General features: G+C 43.1%; 1 protein-coding gene across 2 annotated transcripts in view; it reads right to left on the reverse strand.

The window, feature by feature from the left end:
• Positions 1-21,222, reverse strand: part of osbpl5 (oxysterol binding protein-like 5) — a 113,507-nt gene that overhangs the window by 34,839 nt on the left and 57,446 nt on the right. For both annotated transcript variants that reach the window (XM_055649658.1, XM_055649659.1), the window contains exons 2-3: positions 3,837-3,984; positions 944-1,017 (exon numbers count right to left, since the gene is read on the reverse strand). In XM_055649658.1, coding sequence (XP_055505633.1) covers positions 944-1,017; positions 3,837-3,984 — 222 coding nt within the window. The remainder of the gene's footprint in view (positions 1-943; positions 1,018-3,836; positions 3,985-21,222) is intronic.

The following is a 21,222-nucleotide window of genomic DNA, read 5'->3' on the forward strand; positions in this document are numbered from 1 at the left end:
TTTGCTCACTGAATAAATGCCAAGTCTGGTTTCTTTGTTTGCTAAAACATTTATTAGCTTCTACAATTTTTGTAACTCTATTTTTTGTAACTTGTCAAATCTTTAATGAAGTTCTTTTTATGAGTTTCATGCTGCATTCATTATTGTTCTTTGTACTTTTGTGAAAAAATTAATTAAAATTAAAAAGTGATTGTTTTCATCACAATATTCTTTAGATTCATTCATTCAAGGTTATCCCCCTTCTGGCCCCTGTATCGCACCTATTTGCTATGCCTACCTCCTGCCTGAAGGAAAGGTGATAAGTATAGCTGGAGATATGGTTGAGCATGTGTGTGGGCAGGGGAGAAGCAGGGTTCAAAGGGGTAATGAGGAATGCAGTGGAAGCAGCCCAGACCATCTCACTAACCTATCCTATCATACGTCCTATCACCAACTAGAGATCTACCATCTACCTCATTGGAGACCCTCGGGCTGTCTTTAATTTGACATTACTGGACACTTTCTTGCATTTAACATTATTCCCTTTATCCTGTATCTGTACGCAGTGGACGGCTCAATTGTAATCACATATAGTCGGTCCACTGACTGCGTGGCATGTTACAACAAAGCTTTTCACTGTACCTCAGTACATGTGACAATAAACTAAACTAAACCAGGCAGTTAGTGGTGAGATTCTAATCTTTGTTTAAGAAAAGACAGGTCAACCAATCCCACAAATGATCAAACAGAATCTTCCGAGATGTGGAATTGAAGTAGCATTCTACACAGAAATTTCAAATCTATAAAAATCTTTTGCATAGCTAATCTGGTCGACTTTTGACAACCTAGGGTGAGGACAATGTACAATAATAATTCACACCAGTCCAAATAAAGTGACCTTTTGCGCACCAAAAGGTAGGTTGATAGGTTTAGGTCAGAGGTGAGAGAAAGGTCAGGTGCCTACCTTACTACTGGAGATGGGTGTTGAAGTGACCTCACAGGGAAGAGGTGAAAATCCATTATTTTCGATTTCATTACCTGTAACAAGTGGGAATAAAGTCAGAAACAGTGAGAGTAGCCTGTATTCAGGAATAAACTGTTGATAACCAGATCAATAAGGCCAAGAATGTTTTACAAGGCTCAATTGGATTGAATGCAGCAGATCAATAAAGCCATGGTACAAATAGTTTGCAGTGATGAGCTTTATGGAATTATTCCACTCAAGTTTATTGCAAGTGTCTGCAGCACCTTATTTCACACTGACAGGTTGCGGAAACGATTCCAGCACCTTGCTCAAAAATACAAGAAAACAGAAGCAGGAGTAGGTCACCTGGTCCTCTGGCCTATCCCCCCATTCAGTGTGATCATGGCTGAACTATCCCAGAACTCAGCTTTCCTTTGTGTAGACCTCCATAATCCTTAAATGCTTGCACAAATCTGTTTAAATATGGATGCTTAGTAAAACAAACAGGCCAGACTTTTGAAATTAGTTTATGGCAACATACTCAATGTCCAATATCGCAATGTCTCCACGTTGTACTCTGCATTGAATTGAATTCCTTTGAAGTCAACACACTGAATTTCAGAAGCGACAAACAATGCACCATATGATGCATTCATAATATATCACCGAAGACTAATTTCTAACTTATTAAGAAACAAATTATGTTAAATTCAGTAGAATGACCATTTGCTTCTTTCCATAATTACAAGACCCTTAACAGATATGGTCAAGAGCAATTCCTTAAAAAATAATTTAATAAAATGAGATTTCATTAAAGATAATTTCCCCATTAATGATTTTGATTGTTTTCTAGAACCACTGCATTCAGTTTTCCTACAAAGTTTATAAGGAAACTGGAGTTATGCTTATGTACATTGAGTAAGGGCTTTTCCAATGTGAATTTGCAAACTGTGGAATTCATGACAATCTTTCATTGTCTATTTTGGTGATACAAGTTTATTACCTTCCATCACAGTGAAGAATGTTGATTCCACTGTGGTGGATGTTTATGTTAAATTCTATTGTGTATTGTGCTCTTTTTTATTGTCTGGCTGCATGGTACATTTCACTGTACCTTAATTGGTGCATGTGACAAATAAATGTAAACTTGGACTTGAAGTTGAAGTTTATTAGTTAACCAAATTCTCACATTGCCTTTATCGGATCAGAAATCAAAGTAATTCTTTATTAATCCAAAATCTAGGACACTAGATCATTTCATTAACCATTACATTTTCATGCCATTAGACTACTCGGGTTTGATTTACTTAGTCTACTTTGAGATCTCCCACTCCCAACTGGATAGTTATTCAGCTAATTTTAGAAGAAAGTGATTCAGGAAATTGCATTTATGGTGAGCCTCTGTTCCTGGCACTACTCCAAGAATGGCAGATGTTACTCTATTTGCTCTCCTGTGGAAGAGTGGCTCACACAAGACCGAATCGTGAGTGGAATGTTGATAACTAGAACGGAATGTTGATAACTAGGAGTAAACGGGTCCTTTTCACAATGGCAGGCAGTGACTAGTGGGGTACCGCAAGGCTCAGTTCTGGGACCCCAGCTATTTACGATATATATTAATGATTTGGACGAGGGAATTGAATGCAACATCTCCAAGTTTGCGGATGACACGAAGCTGGGGGGCAGTGTTAGCTGTGAGGAGGATGCTAGGAGGCTGCAAGGTGACTGGGCAAATGCATGGCAGATGCAGTATAATGTGGATAAATGTGAGGTTATCCACTTTGGTGGCAAAAACAGGAAAGTAGATTATTATCTGAATGGTGGCCGATTAGGAAAGGGGGAGATGCAACGAGACCTGGGTGTCATGGTACACCAGTCATTAAAAGTAGGCATGCAGGTGCTGCAGGCAGTGAAGAAGGCGAATGGTATGTGAGCATTCATAGCAAAAGGATTTGAGTATAGGAGCAGGGAGGTTCTACTGCAGTTGTACAAGGTCTTGGTGAGACCACACCTGGAATATTGCGTACAGTTTTGGTCTCCTAATCTGAGTAATTAAAACTCTAGCCATAGAGGGAGTACAGAGAGGGAGTACAGACTGATTCCTGGGATGGCAGGACTTTCATATGAAGAAAGACTGGATAGACTCGGTTTGTACTCACTAGAATTTAGAAGATTGAAGGGGGATCTTATAGAAACGTACAAAATTCTTAAGGGGTTGGACAGGCTAGATGTAGGAAGATTGTTCCCGATGTTGGGGAAGTCCAGAACAAGGGGTCACAGTTTAAGGATAAGGGGGAAATCTTTTAGGACCGAAATGAGGAAAACTTTTTTCACACAGAGAGTGGTGAATCTCTGGAATTCTCTCCCGCAGAAGGTCGTTGAGGCCAGTTCATTGGCTATATTTAAGAGGGAGTTAGATGTGGCCCTTGTGGCTAAAGGGATCAGGGGGTATGGAGAGAAGGCAGGTACAGGATACTGAGTTGGATGATCAGCCATGATCATATTGAATGGCGGTGCAGGCTCGAAGGGCCGAATGGCCTACTCCTGCATGACCTATGTTTCTATGGTTGCAACTATTTTAAAATGTTTCTTCATAAATAACTCTGTAAATTGTGACCAAGATCCATGTACTACGGATATCGAATGATTAATAACTGTGTGAAGCCCAGTACTGTGTACAACCATTACCACTATGTGACTTTGTAATAGTGGACCACAAATATATGAGCCACATATACCCATCCCTGAACTTCTGAGTATATTTTCTAAATGGTGTCAAGCTAAGTTCTCCCCTTATTAATGCCCCTGATTCTGAGATTAATCGCAGGCTTTCGCTACTCTAAAAGCACCGGTACAAAACAGGGATCAAACCAGAAAAATGCCCATGACAAACCTGGATTCAAAGGATATATTTCATTGTATCCACCAAAAGAAGAGTTTCGGGTGAATTCACGAGGGTCGATTTTCTGTGGTGTTGCCAATCCAGTGCAGAGAGAAAACCTGCGCCGCAACACGTGATCTTCCATCATGGCATGCGTTTTCTGTGGAATATAACAAGTACCAGTCAGTCCCAAATGGAAACTCTCTTACAAGAAAATAAATACTCTTACAGAACACTAGAAAGCATCTGTTTTCCTTAACCAATCATTTCCCCCCCTTCCCAAATGCTCCAATTCCAATAACGCAAAGTTTTCATGGTTAACTTCGATCTATTAAATAATATATTTCCAGCATTAAGGTATCGGAGCCAAACATCTTGCACAGGCAGCAAAAAACTAACTGTTGGAGGAATTCAGCAGTAGCAATATCTGTGGACCAAGCATTTTCTCATAGATCATTATCACACTCTATTTACTATGGCATATCTTACCCAAACTGAGCTCCTACGTTAGTACGTTTAGATACAAGCATTGAAGTTGTGCAGGGAGGATTAAATTGTGGACTTTACAGGAACAGTGTAATCAACATATCAAACAGACAACTGAACTAGTCAGCCAAGTTGCTGCAGGAAATGTTGAAACAAGTCAAGCTGAAAGCATACAATGTTTTGATTCTGATGCTTATGCTACAAAATAGCTGTAATGTCCTGGATTTCTTTATTTGTCCATTTTGAAGATTATTAGATGGAATTCTCCTGCTCTTAATGTAGCATAAACGGTAATCCCAGAGAACGTAAATTATCCAAAGTTTCCAACCAAGTGTGGAGTGCCCAGAGAAGTGGAATTAGATTTATTTCACTAAAGTTTAAAACATTAGATCTGTTCCAAATTCTAAAGATAATTTAGACCAGAGAGGGAGAAATTAGTTACAGTGGTAATAGAAATTAATAACCTAGAAAGGAAAAAGGAGTATTTTTCTTGAATACATTCACTGATCTGATTGGAAATTTTTTATTAAGTAACTGAGGAGGTTGAATGCAATGGATGTTGTCCAGATAGATTTTTAAGAAAGTTTTTGACATAATTGCCATATAAAAGCTGGTTAACAAAACCGATGTTCATGGAATAGGAGGGTTAGTGTCACCTTAGATAAAAAAAAACATTGATCAAGGACAGAGCATAGAAAGATGAGCTAAATGGTTACCTTTAGACTGCAAGATGGTCATCTGTGTGGTATTTCTCAAGGGTCAGTGTTCGATTCACTACCTTTTAATCGGCCAAATAATATGGATATTGGAATGCATGCTAAAATCTCACAGTTTTCTGACTAATCCACAACTTGGAGAGATGGCAAATGGTGAGGATAATGCCAATCAAATACACAGGACGCAGCCGTCCTTACAAAATGGGCAGACAGATAATAAGTAATAAATTGAATTTATTAATAAGTGTGAGTTGGATACATTTTGGTGGAAGGGATGGGGTGAATCAATACAAATTTAAGAGCCTATTTTTATAAGACACTAGACTAAGTGGGACCCGTTGGGTCCCTGTCACACGGGATGCCTGGTCCCCCAACACAATATTCCACCACTCACCCGTTCCCCCAACGCAACCTGTTCCCCCAATGTAATATTCCACCACACGCCTACCCCCCTCCTATCAAATCCACCCCTCCCTGTCCCTCTCTCCTTCTACTCCCCCCCACTCTATCCCACCTTGCCCATCACCCCGGACCGCTTCTACTCCCCTCCAAATCCCCCTGCACCCCACCACCCTTCTTCCCTCCTCCCTCCCTCTTTCATCCCTCTCTTCCCTCTCCCTCCCTACTCCCTCCATCTTCTATACCCACCCCCTCCCCCCCCGTGTCTCCGCGCCCACGGGCAGGAGCCGCTGAGGCGCGGGACCCGCCGTGTCCCTCACCAGCGGGGCTTGGGGCAGCCCCCCCCCATCTCCCTCTACCATCCCATTTCCCTCCTCCCCACATCCCCATTCCCTGCCCCAGCATCTACCCAGGTCGTAGAGCAGGGCCTGGAACAGCCTGGTTCTCGTACTCGGTCCGGCCCTGGCTGTAAGAAGCCGAAGCACTCGCGGATGTGGGCCTCGACGAAGCCGTGCTCGCTGTGGGCCTCGACGGACCCGAGCCAGAGCTGCCCGCAGAGCAGGAAACGGGGGCTGTGCTGCCGGATGGTGGCGGCCAGGTGGCCCCCGAGGCGCTGGTACACTTTGACCCAGGCAAGGCCCCGACTTCATCTCCGGGCTCGTCCCAGACCCCAGACCCAGGCTTGTCCTTGGTTCCAGCCCAGGCCCAGTCCTCGAGCACCACCCTCCCCACCAGGTACTGCGCAGCTGCAGCTCCTCGGCTGGCAGCGCCACTCCATCATGGCGACCTTCAGCTGATTAACAGCGGACGTGGCCAATCAGTGCGTGATGGTGCCAGGAAGGGGTGTCGCCATCCCGGCGTCGCCCCTTCCTGACTGACAGGGGAGGAGACCAATCTGCGTGACGGCGACTGACAGCAATCTGTGCACGCGGATATTTTTACGATTTTTGAACCTTAATAACTTTTACAATATACCATCGATCGGAACGAAACTTGTTGCACTTGCAGCACAGGAGAACTCACAGGTGAGTAAAGCTGGTGAGAAATCGTAGCTCTATAGCGTACCGTTTTTGCGCTAATAGGAAAACCACGCAAACCAGAAGAGCACAAGATCAGAGTTTTAGTTATATATAGACAGTATCTACAGATCTTGGATGACAGTTTATTGGGAGCCTATGGAATCTTGGGCTTCATAAATAGAGGAATTGAGTGCAAAAGCACGGAGGTTATACTGAACCCGCATAAAGTCCTGGTTAGTTCTCACCAAATGTGCGCTTCTGGCCAGAACAGTTAAGTAGGAATATGAAGGTTCTTGAGAAGGTGGTGTGGCCAATAACAAGATGGACCTATTTTCAGTATAGAAGTTGGGAGGTCACGTCAATCAATCAATCAGATTTATTCATCACATACACAATAAAGTGCAGTGCAATCATAGAGCGGTACAATCAAAAAACACACAATACACAATAAAAATTTAACACAAACATCCACCACAACATTCTTCACTGTTGTGGGTGGCACCAAATACAGTCAGTCCTCCTGCATTGTTCCCCTGTGGTCGGGGCCATAAACCTCTACAGTCGCCGCTGCGGGCAGCCAGATGTACAGGCCCTCTTGTCGGGACAATAAGTCCCGAATCTGCGCTCCCCTACCGGAGACCGCAGCTTCAGGATGTTGTTGGCCGCCGGCAGAGCCGGATTTACATACAGGCTTCATAGGCTGTAGCCTAGGGCCTCCAGATCTAGGGGACCTTGGCCTTGCTCCACCAAGTTGTGTAATATTTTTGACATAGTGGCGTTGTTACAAAACCTACCATCAGTGGCGCTGTGCTTGCGATTCCGGAGGCTTTGATGGGGGGGGGGGAAATAAAATGCAGGTGAGGTTTGTATTCATTGTCGGAGAGGACCGCTACTCAAATGTACCACCTGATGAAGAAAATCCGTTCTACGATTGTTCTCCCGTTTCTACTGGATTGAAGTTCAACGCGGCTAAAGACGCCTTCAACATCACGGATCGCAAGTGCAGGACAAAACAAAAGGTATGTCGTTTACTTAAGATATTTTCTTGCTTTTTGTTGTGGCTTCATTTTAATCTGCTGATGTGGAAAATGTCGAGTGGTGGTGGCAGCCTCGCCTGCAGCTGTTCGCTCTTCATCCTTTTTTTTTAATTTTAGTTTGTTAAAAAGGTTTGTTCTGGAGGCCTTGTAGTCTTTTTATGTGGGGGGGGAGGGAGACGATAAATTTATGTGGAAGATTATGATAGGTTTAGATAATGTAGACAAAACAAGCTGCTCACATTAATTTATGTACAAGGACAGATTTAAGAGAACCACAGAAACGTGTTTTTTTTAAATGCAGAATGTGGTACTGACCTAGAATTTCTATGATCAATAATTCAAGGGTAAATGGAAGGGAAATAAAGAAATGAATCTGCAGGAAAGAATGGGTATCCAGACACCCGTTACAGATACGTTGGGGCAAATGGCCCATCTCTGTGCTGGAAATAACATGACTCAATGAAACCTTCCTAAATAGCATTTGGTTTTGAACAACTTCTCAGCATCGCTGGCTGGTGCTCAAGTTAAATCAATTACAGCCTGTACTTTTCGTGAAAGCACCAGCCTGTGAGCTGAACCTGTAATCCATTTACACTGGCAGGGACAACAATTTCATCTTTAATCAGGATGAAGGCACAGCAATAGGTCAGCACTGGCCCACCAATTTTGTCCTGATGCAGGACAAGAGTGCAATTATGCCGTCAAGTTTCAATGTTTGCTTTAGTGATATTAAAATATTATTGAAAATCCTATCAGCATCATCAGGAGCAAGTGAAATAGAAAGAACTTCACATCTTTAAATAAAAAAAGATTCTGTTGTTTTCCCTGAGCTTATTAAAAAAAAATTAATCAAGGCCAAAACATCATGCTTGGAGCCATTTTACTTCCGTTCAGAGATACAGCATGGAAACAGGCCCTTCAGCCCACCGAGTTCACACCAACTGGTCAATGATGATCACAGAATGTTGATGATGGGAATGGTGCAATGGTAATGCCATCAAACGTCAAGGGTAGACAAAATGCTCGAATAATGCTGCGTCTTAAGAGAAGGAATGGATGATGTTTCAGGTTGAGACCCTTCTTCACCCATTGCTTCTCGCCAGAGATGCTGCCTGTTCCACTGAGTTACTTCAGCTTTTTAAGTCTATCTTCTGTCCAAAATAAAACAGCTGGTTTAATTTGCCACCTATCCACCATACTAAACATTCATTTCTTCATCAGCAGCAGTGTATGAGCAGCCATCTGCAGCCAAGTTACTTGCCTAGGCTTCTCCAACTGTACCTCCCAAACTCGGCACATGGTCCACTAAAATGTTAAGTGCAGCAGGTGCATAAATATACCACCATCTGTATGATCCCATCCAGGTATGCAATATGCTGACTTGAAAATATCTCACTGGCTCTTTATCTAAATCCTGAACCTGCTTGCACAATAACACAGAGGGAGTACCTTCAATAGAAACATCATACCAGTTCAAGAAGGTGACTTACCACCGCCTTCTCTTGATCTTTTAGGTTTGCGTAGTCAGAAATGTTAGCTGCATTTCAGCCATTGTTGCAAACAAATATTCTCCTGGGTTATGAGGGCAACACAAATGCAATTAATGCAAAGATACCAGAAAGCCCATTGCCATGTTCGAGCACTGAACTGCTTAGGATGAGCCCTGCAGATGGGTGTTAAGATTTGCAATGGTCTGCTGCATTTTGTACAATCTCGCCATCGCGGTTCAGTCCTGTCACAAGCTGCATGGTGAGTTGCCAAGGAGCAGAACATGGAGGTGAACAAGCCATTTGGCAAGCTTGCCTTCATTGGGAAGGGTATGGAATCGAAAAGTTGCGACATGCATCATTATGTCCCAACTTTTGTACACAGTACCCTCCCCAATGAAGGCAGGCCTGCTAAATGACTTGTTCACCTCCCTGTGCCCCTGAATCTTTCTTATGCAACAGTAGTTGGCATACTGTAAATGCCGACACCAGCATACTGTGAAACCAGCCCGATGCATAAAGATTAATGGAATAGATTACCTTTATTAAGACTCACAAAGATTTTGGAATTGTGGATGAAGTAGTTGGCATACTGCAAGGACATCCTGCAGAAGTGCATATACTGAGCACGCTATAACCACTCCATAGAAACATTCAACAACTTTATAGGGTTCTAGAAAATATCAAACCTTTGTAAAATTATGGCAGCAAATCCAAAATGAATCAGGAACTAAGGCGAAAGCAGTTAATGATTCTTTTAAATAGCATTGGTAGGTTTGAGAAAACATTTGCTGCTTGTGAATGAACATCTAGCTTGGGAGGTCTAGCCAGCAAATGGAGTTAATTCAGAAACACTGGTCTCAAATCAGCATTGCCGATCATGCCAACTCTACATACTTCCAATGGCTAGCAGCACCACACAAGGCAAGATCCTTATCAATATGGCAGCTGCATAACCATTACAACACTCTCAGCATCCAAAAAGGAGAATTTTACATCCGTAAAATGTCAAAACTGGACATAAAAATCCACTCAAATTGAAATGCCATATCCTGTCACTAGAGGGGGGTGTCGTTCACAGTCAATTAGTCTGGAAACTCAAGCCTGCCAAAATTAGTCTGTCATAAGTATTAAACCGATTTGAAGAGCAAACTAATCATACATGATAATTTTGAAAGCTGTCTGTCAAACCATCAAATATCATATAACTGAAACCGAAACAGGCAAGCATATATTGCTGAAAATTTTTGGGTGGACGATAATGTTTTGCTGGGTACATTTTCACAGGTATAATATACCCTTCATGAGCTACTTTGAACTACTTAGAATAACCTTTGAACTACTTTTCCATTATGTTCCAAGTCCTTGGCAGCAACGTCATTTGGTCCATAGACCTTGTTGTTTTTCGGCTGTAGGATGGTCTTTGCCATAGGGCCGCAGCTGGCAGAACTTCTGCTTCAGTTCTATTGATCTGGGTTAGATCCTGACCTTGAGTGCTGTCTGTGTGAAGTTTGCACGTTATCTGTTTCGTCCCACAACCCTAGTTTGTAAGTTAATTTATTTCTGTTAATTAGCCCTAATATATCGGGAATGATTGGGAAAGTGGAGAACCAGTGTGAATGGGTGATTGATGGTTGGCAGGGACTTGCTGCACCAAAGGGCCGGTTTCAATACAACAATACAATACAATACGGTTTATTTGTCACATTGCACATAAGTGCAAGTGAAATGAATATGTCAGCAGCGATACAATGATAAAGAACACACACAAAAACACAATAAACATTTAACATAAACATCCACCACAGCATTCATCACTGTGGTGGAAGGCACACAATTTGGCCAGTCCTCCTCCATTTTCCCCCGTAGTCGGGACCTCAACCCTCCACAGCCGTCGCTGCGGGCGTCCAGATTGTAAAAGGACAAGGTACGAGTCCAGGTAAGTCCAGAGTCGGCTCTTCCCCACCGGAGACCGCGGCTTTTAAGTTGGTGTAGGCCGCAGGCCGGCGGTCGAAGATTTAAAGTTTAAAGTTCCCGCTGCGCCGCAGCCAGAAGCACCGCAGACTGCAGGGACGGCGGTCGAGGCTCCCCTCCAGGGGTGATGGGAAGTCGCCACCGCGGTAGAAGTTGGCCGCCGGCCGGCAGTGATGGCTTCTTCTTCCCCCGGGTCCCCCACGAGGGATCCCGGGCTGTAGAGGCCGCGCCAGCTGGAACTCTGTAGACCGCGGCTTCAGGCTGCTAGCTGCCACGGGCCAGCGAAACGGAGCGCTCCCCTCCGTCGAACCCCAGCTCCACGCCGAGAGTCCACGCTGCGCCCGCCGCTGAAGCCCCAGGCGCGTCTCTGGGAAGGGCTGCGCCGATCCTTGCTGTTAGGCCACGGGAGGAGACCTGGAAAAAATTGCCTCTCCATGGAGGAGGCGACCGAAGCGGTTTTCCCCCCCCCCCCCCCCCCCCACACACAATACACACAAAGAAACATTAAAAACATACTTCAAAACATACTAAAAAAACAAAAAAAGTTGGAAAAACTAACGCGCTGCTGACCGGGCTGCCGCCATTGCAGCGCCCCCTGTGTTTCCATGCTGTATCTCTAAACTAAACCTCTCATTGGACTGGGGTAGCAGTGAAGCTGTGATATTGTACTGTGGAATGGATTCAAGTACATTCAAGTCCACGGCAGTTTTAGTTGAGCAGATTATTTTTTCTACTGGGCACTGGCTTGCCTCATTCACCTTGACGAGTTACCCCCCCCCTTCTTGGGCAATACAAGACCTTGGTAACTGAAGAATCCACACTGTGCTCTTTCCACTGACCATCCAACCTGATACCACCTGTCTAATCAAGACTCAATGGTCCCTTCCCAAGTCTAACCAATGGGAGAACAAACAGGAGAAGTAATGACAAGTATTGGTGGAGGGACAGTGAATAGTTTTGCCACACTGTGCCCTGATTTTAGCAGACCGATACATCTCACATCCATCAATGCAAAGAAAGGATCTGATGTACCCAACACACTAACATCTATCTTGCTAAGAATGTTCTGCTGTCTCTAACTGGTTGGCAAGCCTCCCTTACCTCATTCTATTTTTCACCCACTGGGAGTTTGCCATTGTTCCTTCCCTACATTTAACTATTTTTTTCAAAGCAAGTTTGTTTTTCTCATTTACTCTCTCACTTTTGTTAACCTGGCCTTTAACTGCACTGTCTCCGATACTACTGATGTGATGATCACCACTACCACATAAATACCGATGGAACCCACACTAACAAAATAACCAGTAACTTTTGGTGGCATGGGGAAAGCACAATGTTTGACTAACCATCCCATAAAATAGTCTTACTTAAAAAAGGATTAAGCAAACAAATAATAACCCCAGGAGGCCAAAATAAGCAACAGATGAGCAAAATGTGATATTGCAAGGGGCAGGTGGTATTCTAAAAAATAACCTCTCTAGAAAGTTGTCGATAAGAAGGTTTGCATACTCTAAAACAGGAACAATAGTTGTAGAGTAGACCATTTGACTGTTCTATTAGATCATTCTAAGTTTCATTCACCCATTTGGTTTCAGATCAAACTCAAGTCTACAAAGGTGTGTTCAGTCTGAAGAAGGATCTCAACCCGAAACGTCACCCATCCCTTCTCTCCAGAGATGCTGCCTGTCCAGCTGAGTTACTCCAACAATTTGTGTCTACCATGGTGTGTTCAAAGTTACATTAGAATTCTTCCATATGATTTATCATTTCATTTTGGCGCTGATCCAGGGACTGAGAACTTTGTTGGACACTGTTGCAACTTTACTAGAGACTTGTTTGAACGCGAGTGGATTAGCACATTGCCTGATACTGAACCATAGTCAACAGGGAGGTCTCGGTTCAGAACTACTCAACACTTTATATCTCATTAATGCTGGTTTCAGTTTCACTTGCAATTCACTGTAGAAAATTTGGCATGTTTACTGGAATTTTTGTGGTTAACTCAGATCCTTCTAAAGGATATTTTCTCAAATGCCAGGCAATGTACAATGCAAGATCAGCCATAAGTCTAATTCAAAATAGCTCACAGGCCATGACCAATTAATATTAGACACAAAGTACGGGAGTGACTCAGCAGAGGAGTTACGGTGGGGGGTTGATCAGGGCTCAGGGGAGGGGGTATGAGGGCGGTGGGTAAGAGGCGTAACATAGTGCCATTATGTTCTCTTTTGGAAGTGGGGAGCAGTAGGACCCAGGAGAGTCAGCCCACATGAAACAGCCAGCAGCGTGGAGGCCCTTGGCCTGAGACCCAGTTGGCTCGATAACACCACTTCACCCATCGCTTGCCAGACTTTGTCCTGCCCCCACCTTTCTTCCAGTTATTTTCCTTCGCCTTCCCCCCCACCACTATCAGTCTGAAAAATTCCGAACACAAAACATCACCTATCCATGTTCTCCAAAGATGCTGCCTGAACCGCTGAGTTATTCTAGCACTATGTGTCCTTTTTTTGGTAAACCAGCATCTGCAGTTCCCTGTTTCCACCAATTAATACTAAACTGTCAGTCTAATCAGCCATCTCGTAACAATGATGTACGAGAAAAGAGAAATTGAGGTCACTGAGTTTAAGCTTATTTATAAATGAACAACTTCTGGATTTCACACAAATGGCTAACAATCTTTCACAACATTTCAACACAATTTCACTGCACACAGTCCTACAAGATAGGTTTTGCAGTATGTATACTGATTTGTAAAATGCAGCACCATGGCAACAACACCACTTAATTGTTTCACTGGTTAACTGTGAACGGTATAATGTGTTTATCTGCAGGTTCCAAGGAGTCTAAACCATGGAATTATTTGATTTTAAATGAATAGGTGTCATGATGGGTAATGTATGTTAATAAGGAGACTGTTCTTTACTCAATGAAAATTATTGTAATACTCTACCTTTGTATTTCACAGTTCTCTTTAATAAAATAGTTAAACAGTGCTCTCCATAATGTTTGGGACAAAGATCCATTATTTATATATTTGCCTCTGTACTCCACAATTTGAGATTTGTAATAGAAAAAAAAAAAATCACATGTGGTTAAAGTGCACATTGTCAGATTTTAATATAGGCCATATTTATACATTTTGGTTTCACCATGTGGAAATCAGAGCAGTGTTTATACATAGTCCCCCCATTTCAGGAAACCATAATGTTTGGGACACAGCAATATTATGTAAGTGAAAGTAGCCATGTTTAGTTTTTTGTAGCATATCCTTTGCATGCAATGACTGCTTGAAATCTGCGATTCATGGACATCATCAGTTGCTGAGTGTCTTTTCTGGTGATGCTCTGCCAGGCCTGTATTGCAGCCATCTTTAGCATATGCTTGTTTTGGGGGCTAGTTTCCTTCAGTTTTCTATTCAGCATATAAAAGGCATGCTCATTTGGGTTCAGATCGGGTGATTGACTTGGCCACTCAAGAATTATTTAGCTTTGAAAAACTCCTTTGTTGTTTTAGCAGTATGTTTGGGATCATTGTCTTGCTGTAGAATGAACCGACGGCCAAGGAGTTTTGAGGCATTTGTTTGAACTTGAGCAGACAGGGTGTGTCTATACACTACAGAATTCATTATACTACTACCATATCTTATATCAATAATGAAGATAAGTGAACCAGTACCTTCAGCAGCCATACACGCCCAGGCCATAACACCCCCACCACTGTGTTTCACAGATGAGGTGGTATGCTTTGAATCTTGGGCAGCTCCTTCTCTCCTCCACACTTTGCTCTTGCCATCACTCTGATATGTGAATCTTTGACTATTCTGTCCACAAGACCTTTTTTCAGAACTGTGGTTGCTCTTTTAAGTACATCTTGGCAAACTGTAACCTAGCCATCCAATTTTTGTGGCTAACCAGTGGTTTGCAACTTACAATGTAGCCTCTGTATTTCTGTTCACGAAGTCTTCTACGGACAGTGGTCATTGACAAATCCACACCTGACTCCTGAAGAGTGTTTCTGATCTGTAGGGAAGTTGTTTGAGTTTTTTTCTTTATTATAGAGAGAATTCTTCTATCATCAGCTGTGGAGGTCTTCCTTGGCCTGCCAGTCCCTTGGCGATTGGTAAGCTCACCAAGGCTCTCTTTCTTCTTAATGCTGTTCCAAACAGTTGATTTTGGTAAGCCTAAGGTTTGGCTGATGTCTAACAGTTTTATTCTTGTTTCTCACTCTCTTAATGACTTATTTGACTTTCATTGGCACAACTTTGGCCCTCATGTTGATAAACAGCAATAAACATTTCCAAAGGTGATGGAAAGACTGAAGAAAAGACTAGGTCCTGAGAGCTCTCTTATACAAAGGACATTTATTGTCACATACACCAATTGGTGCAGTGACATTTGAGTTACCATGCAGCACACAAATAAGGTAAACACAACACTATAGAATTTAACATAAAACATCCCCTACAACGGAATCAACGTTTCCCACTGTGAGGGAAGGCAATAAAGTTCAGTCCTCTTCCTCATGTTCACCCGTGGTCGAGGCATTTTGGGCCCTCCAATGTTGCTGCAACAGCGTTCCAATGTTTCAGGCCCTCTTGCCGGGATGATGAAACTCCGATGTCGGAACAGAAGAACACTCTCAGCGGCTTGGAGTTTCCGAATCGGCCGCTTCCTTCCAGAGACCGCGGCTTTCGAAGTCTACAGGCCGAGCTGGGCGGAGCTCCAATACTGGCGATCCTCGGCGAAAGATCCCAGGCCTCGGTGATGTTAGTCAGCGCCACCCGCGGCTGGAAGCGCCTCCGACCACAGCACCACGGTGTTAAAGTCGGCAGGCCCTACGGAGCTCCACACGGCGATCCCAGTATAGCATCGCCCGCTCCGCGATGGAATTCAGTGCTGCGCTGCCACTGAAGCTCTGGCCTGTCTCAAACAGGAAAGGCCGTGCCAATCCAGATGGTAGGCTGCGAGGAGGGGGCGAAGATGTGGCTCGGAGAAAAGACGCATCCTCGACCAGGTAGTGACCTTTCCCACCCCCACATAAAAAAGACTAAAAGTCCCCCAAAAACAAACTTTTAGACAGACTATAAATAACAAAAAGGATGAAAGCACAGACAGCTGCTGGCGAGGCTGCTACACTCGATGGCACCATCACGTATGCACCACCTTCGTTAAGGAGGCATTTAAACACACCTGAATAATTACAAACACCTGTGAAGCCATGTGTCCCAAACATTATGGTGCCCTGAAATGGGGGGGGGACTATGTATAAACACAGCTGTAATTTATACACGGTGAAACCAAAATGTAAAAAAATATCCTTTAATAAAATCTGACAATGTGTACTTTAACCACATGTGATTTTTTTCTATTACAAATCTCAAATTGTGGAGTACAGAGGCGAATAAATAAATGTTGGGTCTTTGTCCCAAACATTATAGAAAGCACTGTATAAGAAGTACAATCCAAACAGTAAACACAGAGTTAAATTTGACGTCTATTTTTCCCTTCCATCAAGAATCTTGTATGAATGACAAGGTCAAATAATGCAGAATGCCACCAGGGTGGAAAGGGTTTAAAGATGAACAAAAAAAGATGAGCTGCTTGAGGAAGTAGTTGTGGCAAGTATAGTATCAACATTTAAAAGACATTTGGACAGATACATGGATAGGAAAAGTTTAGAGGATCTGGTCCAAATGTGGATAAGGGGACTAGTTTAAATGGGGTATCTTGGGCCAATGGGCTTGTTTCTGTGCTGTACGATTCTATCATTCAAAATAATGATTCAAATACCATGAAGCCAGTGAAAGGCCTGGATAGAGTGAATATGGAGAGGATGTTTCCACCAGTGAGAGTCTAGGACCAGAGGCATAGCCTTAAAATAAAAATCCGCACCTTTAAAATGTCTTTAATCGGAGGGTGGTGAACGTGGAATTCAAAGCCACAGATGGCTGTGGAGGCCGTCAATTGATATTTTTAAGGCAGAGATTGACAGATTTTTCATTAGAAAGGGTGTCTGGGGTTATGGTGCAAAGGCAGGAGAAATTGGGTTGAAAAGGAAAGATAGATCAGCCATGATTAATGGTGGAGTAGACTTGATGGGCCGAATAGCCATATTCTGCTCCTAGAACATCTGAAAGCTTGATCTGGTACAGAGAGAGGGACAATTTTGTATTATTATTTGTAGGATCAGGAAAGGAGAGACTTTAGTGCTGTCACACCAAGTAATACTGATGTTACCAACAGCAGTTGTGACGAATACAAGCACACAAATTAAATATGTGAACTTGTATTTCTGAATACCTTCTACTTTCCGAGATCTTTACCAGAAATCTGGCAATGTTCTGATCTACTCTGACATCCATCCCGACCAGCTAATTTTCAGCAAAATGCAGCTGCTCTGTGTTGGGAAAAGAAATTACAGCTTCAAGAGTGCAAGCTGCAAAAATGATTTTCTTCGAGGTGCGATATGTCACAAGACTAATCACAGGTTTCTCCATGGACCTGCCCGAAAGATGAGAGAAGTGTTACAACAATCTCTCACATATGATATGTGTAAAGTACACAGTATTATGTCACCATGGTCCAATTAGAAAACCAATTATAGTGTCGGAGTAACTCAGTGAGATAGGTGGCATCTCTGGAGAACATGGATAGGTGACGTTCTACATTGGGAGCCTCCTTCAGTTTGAAGAAGGATTCTAACCCGAAACATCATCTACCTATGTTCTCCAGGGATGCTGCCTATCCTGCTGAGTTATTCCAATGCTGTATTTTTGGTAATCCAGCATCTGCAGTTCCTTGTTTGTACAATGTAGAAATCACACTCAACCATTGTACTCCGAGTTAGTTCAGTGATGGAAAACTGGAATGAAATGTTGCCTAGCGATTTCCATACAGTTTCAGATTTGGAATTTTGTCCACGTTATTATTTGAAAACTTTCACTCTTCCTTCCCTCCACTACAAACAGACAACTCAATGATATAGCAAATCAAAACTGCAGATGCTGAAAATCTGACATAGTACAGAAAATGCTGGAAACACTTAACAAGTCAGGCAACATCTATGGAGAGTGAAAAAAGAGTTACATGTCAGATCCCAAGTACACGTGAGAAAACTAGTTTTAAGTTGGATAGAAAGTGAGGCAGGTCAGAACAATGGGGATCTTTCCAAGAGGGAGAGACCGAGCTGACAATGCGATATCACTGTTTTCAGAGTTATCTGGTTAATAGATTAAAAGGAAAAGAAAGCAAAGGTTATGTAAAAGCTGTTAAATGCATGTTGGTAAAACCAAGTAAGCAGGCATCTTGAGGTGTGAGGTTATCAGGTCAATATCAGAAATACTGAATAAGATTCTGCAATAATAATAATAATAAGGAAATTGGAATCATGAATTAATTCAAAATCTTGAATTTTTTGCATGGAGTCTATGGCCTAATGTCCATCCGACCAAAATATTCAACCAGGCTAATCCCATTAACCCACGATTAGCCCAGATCCCTCTGAAGCTGTAGAGTCATAAGAGTCATTTATTGAATTTCTCAGCTAACTAAAACTAAGATTCGAGGCCTCTCATCATATTTGAAAGAGAAAAAAATCTGGTTCACTGACTCCCAAATGCTGCTGAGATGAGCTCAGTTGAAAATGTCAACACTGTTAATATACTTTAACTAATAAAAAGCTTCAAGGGAAATAGTTCTATTTCTTAGAGGTGACTGGAGATAGAGACAAAATGCTGGAGTAACTCAGCGGGACAGGCACCATCTCTGGAGAGAAGGAATGGTTGACGTTTCGGGTTGAGACCCTTCTTCAGTCTCGACCTGAAACATCACCCATTCCTTCTCTCCAGAGATGCTGACTGTCCCGCTGAGTTACTCTAGCAATTTATGTTTATCTTCGGTTTAAATCAGCATCTGCAGTTCCTTCCTACACATTAGAGATTACTGGTGCAGGATATAGATGGTGTTAGTACACTAAGGGGCGGATTAACCATTAAGCAGACTAAGCACGTGCTTAGGGCACCAGGGCCAAAGGGGGCACCACAAAGTTGGGAAAAGGGTGAAAAGAAAAAAAAACAAATGAAGATTTGTAAAAAAAAAAAGACAGGTCAACAACTAAAATGAACTGGGTCAGTGTGGAAAGGAGGGGGGGCACCAAGATTGGTCAGTGCTTAGGGCACCAGTGAGCCTTAATCCGCCCCTGAGTGCACTGACCACTCACTATTGAGATGAATGGAAAATCAGGCTCAAGGGATTGAGTGGCTAACTTCTATTTTTATATTTCCTGTTCCTACATTAGTAAACACGGTATTTTGATGATTTAACTGTGGAATGGCCACACAGCAGAAGCATCCACGTTGCGGGGCTGGAAACTGGAAGTATCCTGAGCCAATTCTTCTACCAACATCATCTATTGCGACAAATGATGGCTTCCACTGATTGTCGCCGGAAACATGCGTCCTTTTCAGGATGGGCAATGACAGCGAGGTCAACATTTGTAACAAGATGGACACAAAAAGAAGATTGTGGAATGTTAATTTTATTTTACAAAGTACAACACAAATGCAATGTGCAACAAACTTACCTGCAAAATGTTTCTCTCATCGAACTGGATTCTTGAGTTGGGTTCACCTGGCTCAAGTAACGATACTGTACAAGTCAATGCCCGACAATCTATCCCGAGCATATCAGCACGCTGGGTACAGTCAAAGACCATAATGTATTCCATTCATTACAACACAGGAAACCATTCAGCCCATCATCTTCATGCCAGTTTAAATAATTCCAATTTCCTCTCTATTACCCTGTGTCGCTGTGACTTATTCTCTCTTGTATTCACATGTGCTCAGGGCCGGATTTAGATGAAGAGAGGCACTCAGCTGTTAATACGTGTGAGGCCCCTCCCAATCCCCCACCCCCACGACTAGAGGAAGAGGGTGCACCAGATTGACACCGATTTGCAGCCGAGCGTGGCCAATGAGATAAGGGGCTGGAAAGCCGCGCTTTCTATTTATTTATTTATTTATTTATTGCCGGTGCTGGTGTCGAGTTATAGGATTAAAATACTATTATTCTGAAATGGAAGGCAAGGAAAATTACTGGGGTTGTTTAGAGACTACAGTGCGTTGTGACAGCATATGTAAGAAAGGCCTATGACAGTCAAAAATATTATACACCTTGCAGGGCTCTCACTTAATTTTTTTTCTCTGTTGTCAACCGGGCAACCTTGGCAGATTTTAAGTTGACAATTGACAGGTGGTCATTTAAGACGGCTTGCATGATGCTTGCGATGTGTGCTCGGATGAAGTGCGTAGTTACCAGTCGGAAATATGCTCAATGAAGCATTCACATATTATTTCTGCTTTAAATAGTCACAAACTAAACATATTCACCAATCAAGCCATGATATATACCACAATGACATGCAGCAAAATTATAAAACAGTACCTCAACTCTTTTTACACATTGCAATGAATGCAATTTCTATTATTTCTTTCCACTCCCAAACAGAAATGTGGTCGGATTATTCAGCGTATGATCAACCTCAGTGAGACCATGCGTAGGCTTGGCGATCGTTTTGCAGAACACCTCCACTCAGTTCGCAGTAACCAACCTGATCTCCCAGTGGCTCAACACTTCAACTCCTCTTCCCATTCCGAATCCAACCTTTCTGTCCTGAGCCTCCTCCATGGCCAGCGTGAGACCCACCAGAAATTGGAGGAACAGCACCACATATCGGCTTGGGTAGTTTACACCCCAGCGGTATGAACATTGGCTTCTCTAATTTCACGTAGTCCTTGCTTTCTCCCTCCATCCCCGCCCATTCCCAACTTTCCCACAGCCTACTATCTCCACCTCTTCCTTCCTTTTTCGTGTGCCCCCCCCACCATCAATCTGAAGAACGGTCTCGACTCGAAACATCGTCTATTCCTTCGCTCCACAGATGCTGCCTTACCCGCTGATTTTCTCCAGCTTTTTTGTCTACCAATGGGATCCCACCACTGGCCACATCTTCCCATCTCCTTCCCTGTTGGTTTTCCGCAGAGACCGCTCCCTTCCATAACTCCCTGGTCAATTTGTCCCTTCCCACCCAAACCGCCCCCTCTCCTGGCACTTTCCCTTGCAAGCGCAGGAAATGCGACACTTGTCGCTTTACCTCCCCCCTTGACTCCATTCAAGGCTCCAAGCAGTCTTTCCTGGTGCGGCAGAGGTTCACCTGCACCTCCTCCAGCCTCATCTATTGCATCCACTACTCTAGGTGTCAGCTGCTCTACATCGGTGAGA

The sequence above is a fragment of the Leucoraja erinacea genome, chromosome 18, assembly GCF_028641065.1.
Source record: "Leucoraja erinacea ecotype New England chromosome 18, Leri_hhj_1, whole genome shotgun sequence".
Classification (NCBI taxonomy): domain Eukaryota; kingdom Metazoa; phylum Chordata; class Chondrichthyes; order Rajiformes; family Rajidae; genus Leucoraja; species Leucoraja erinaceus.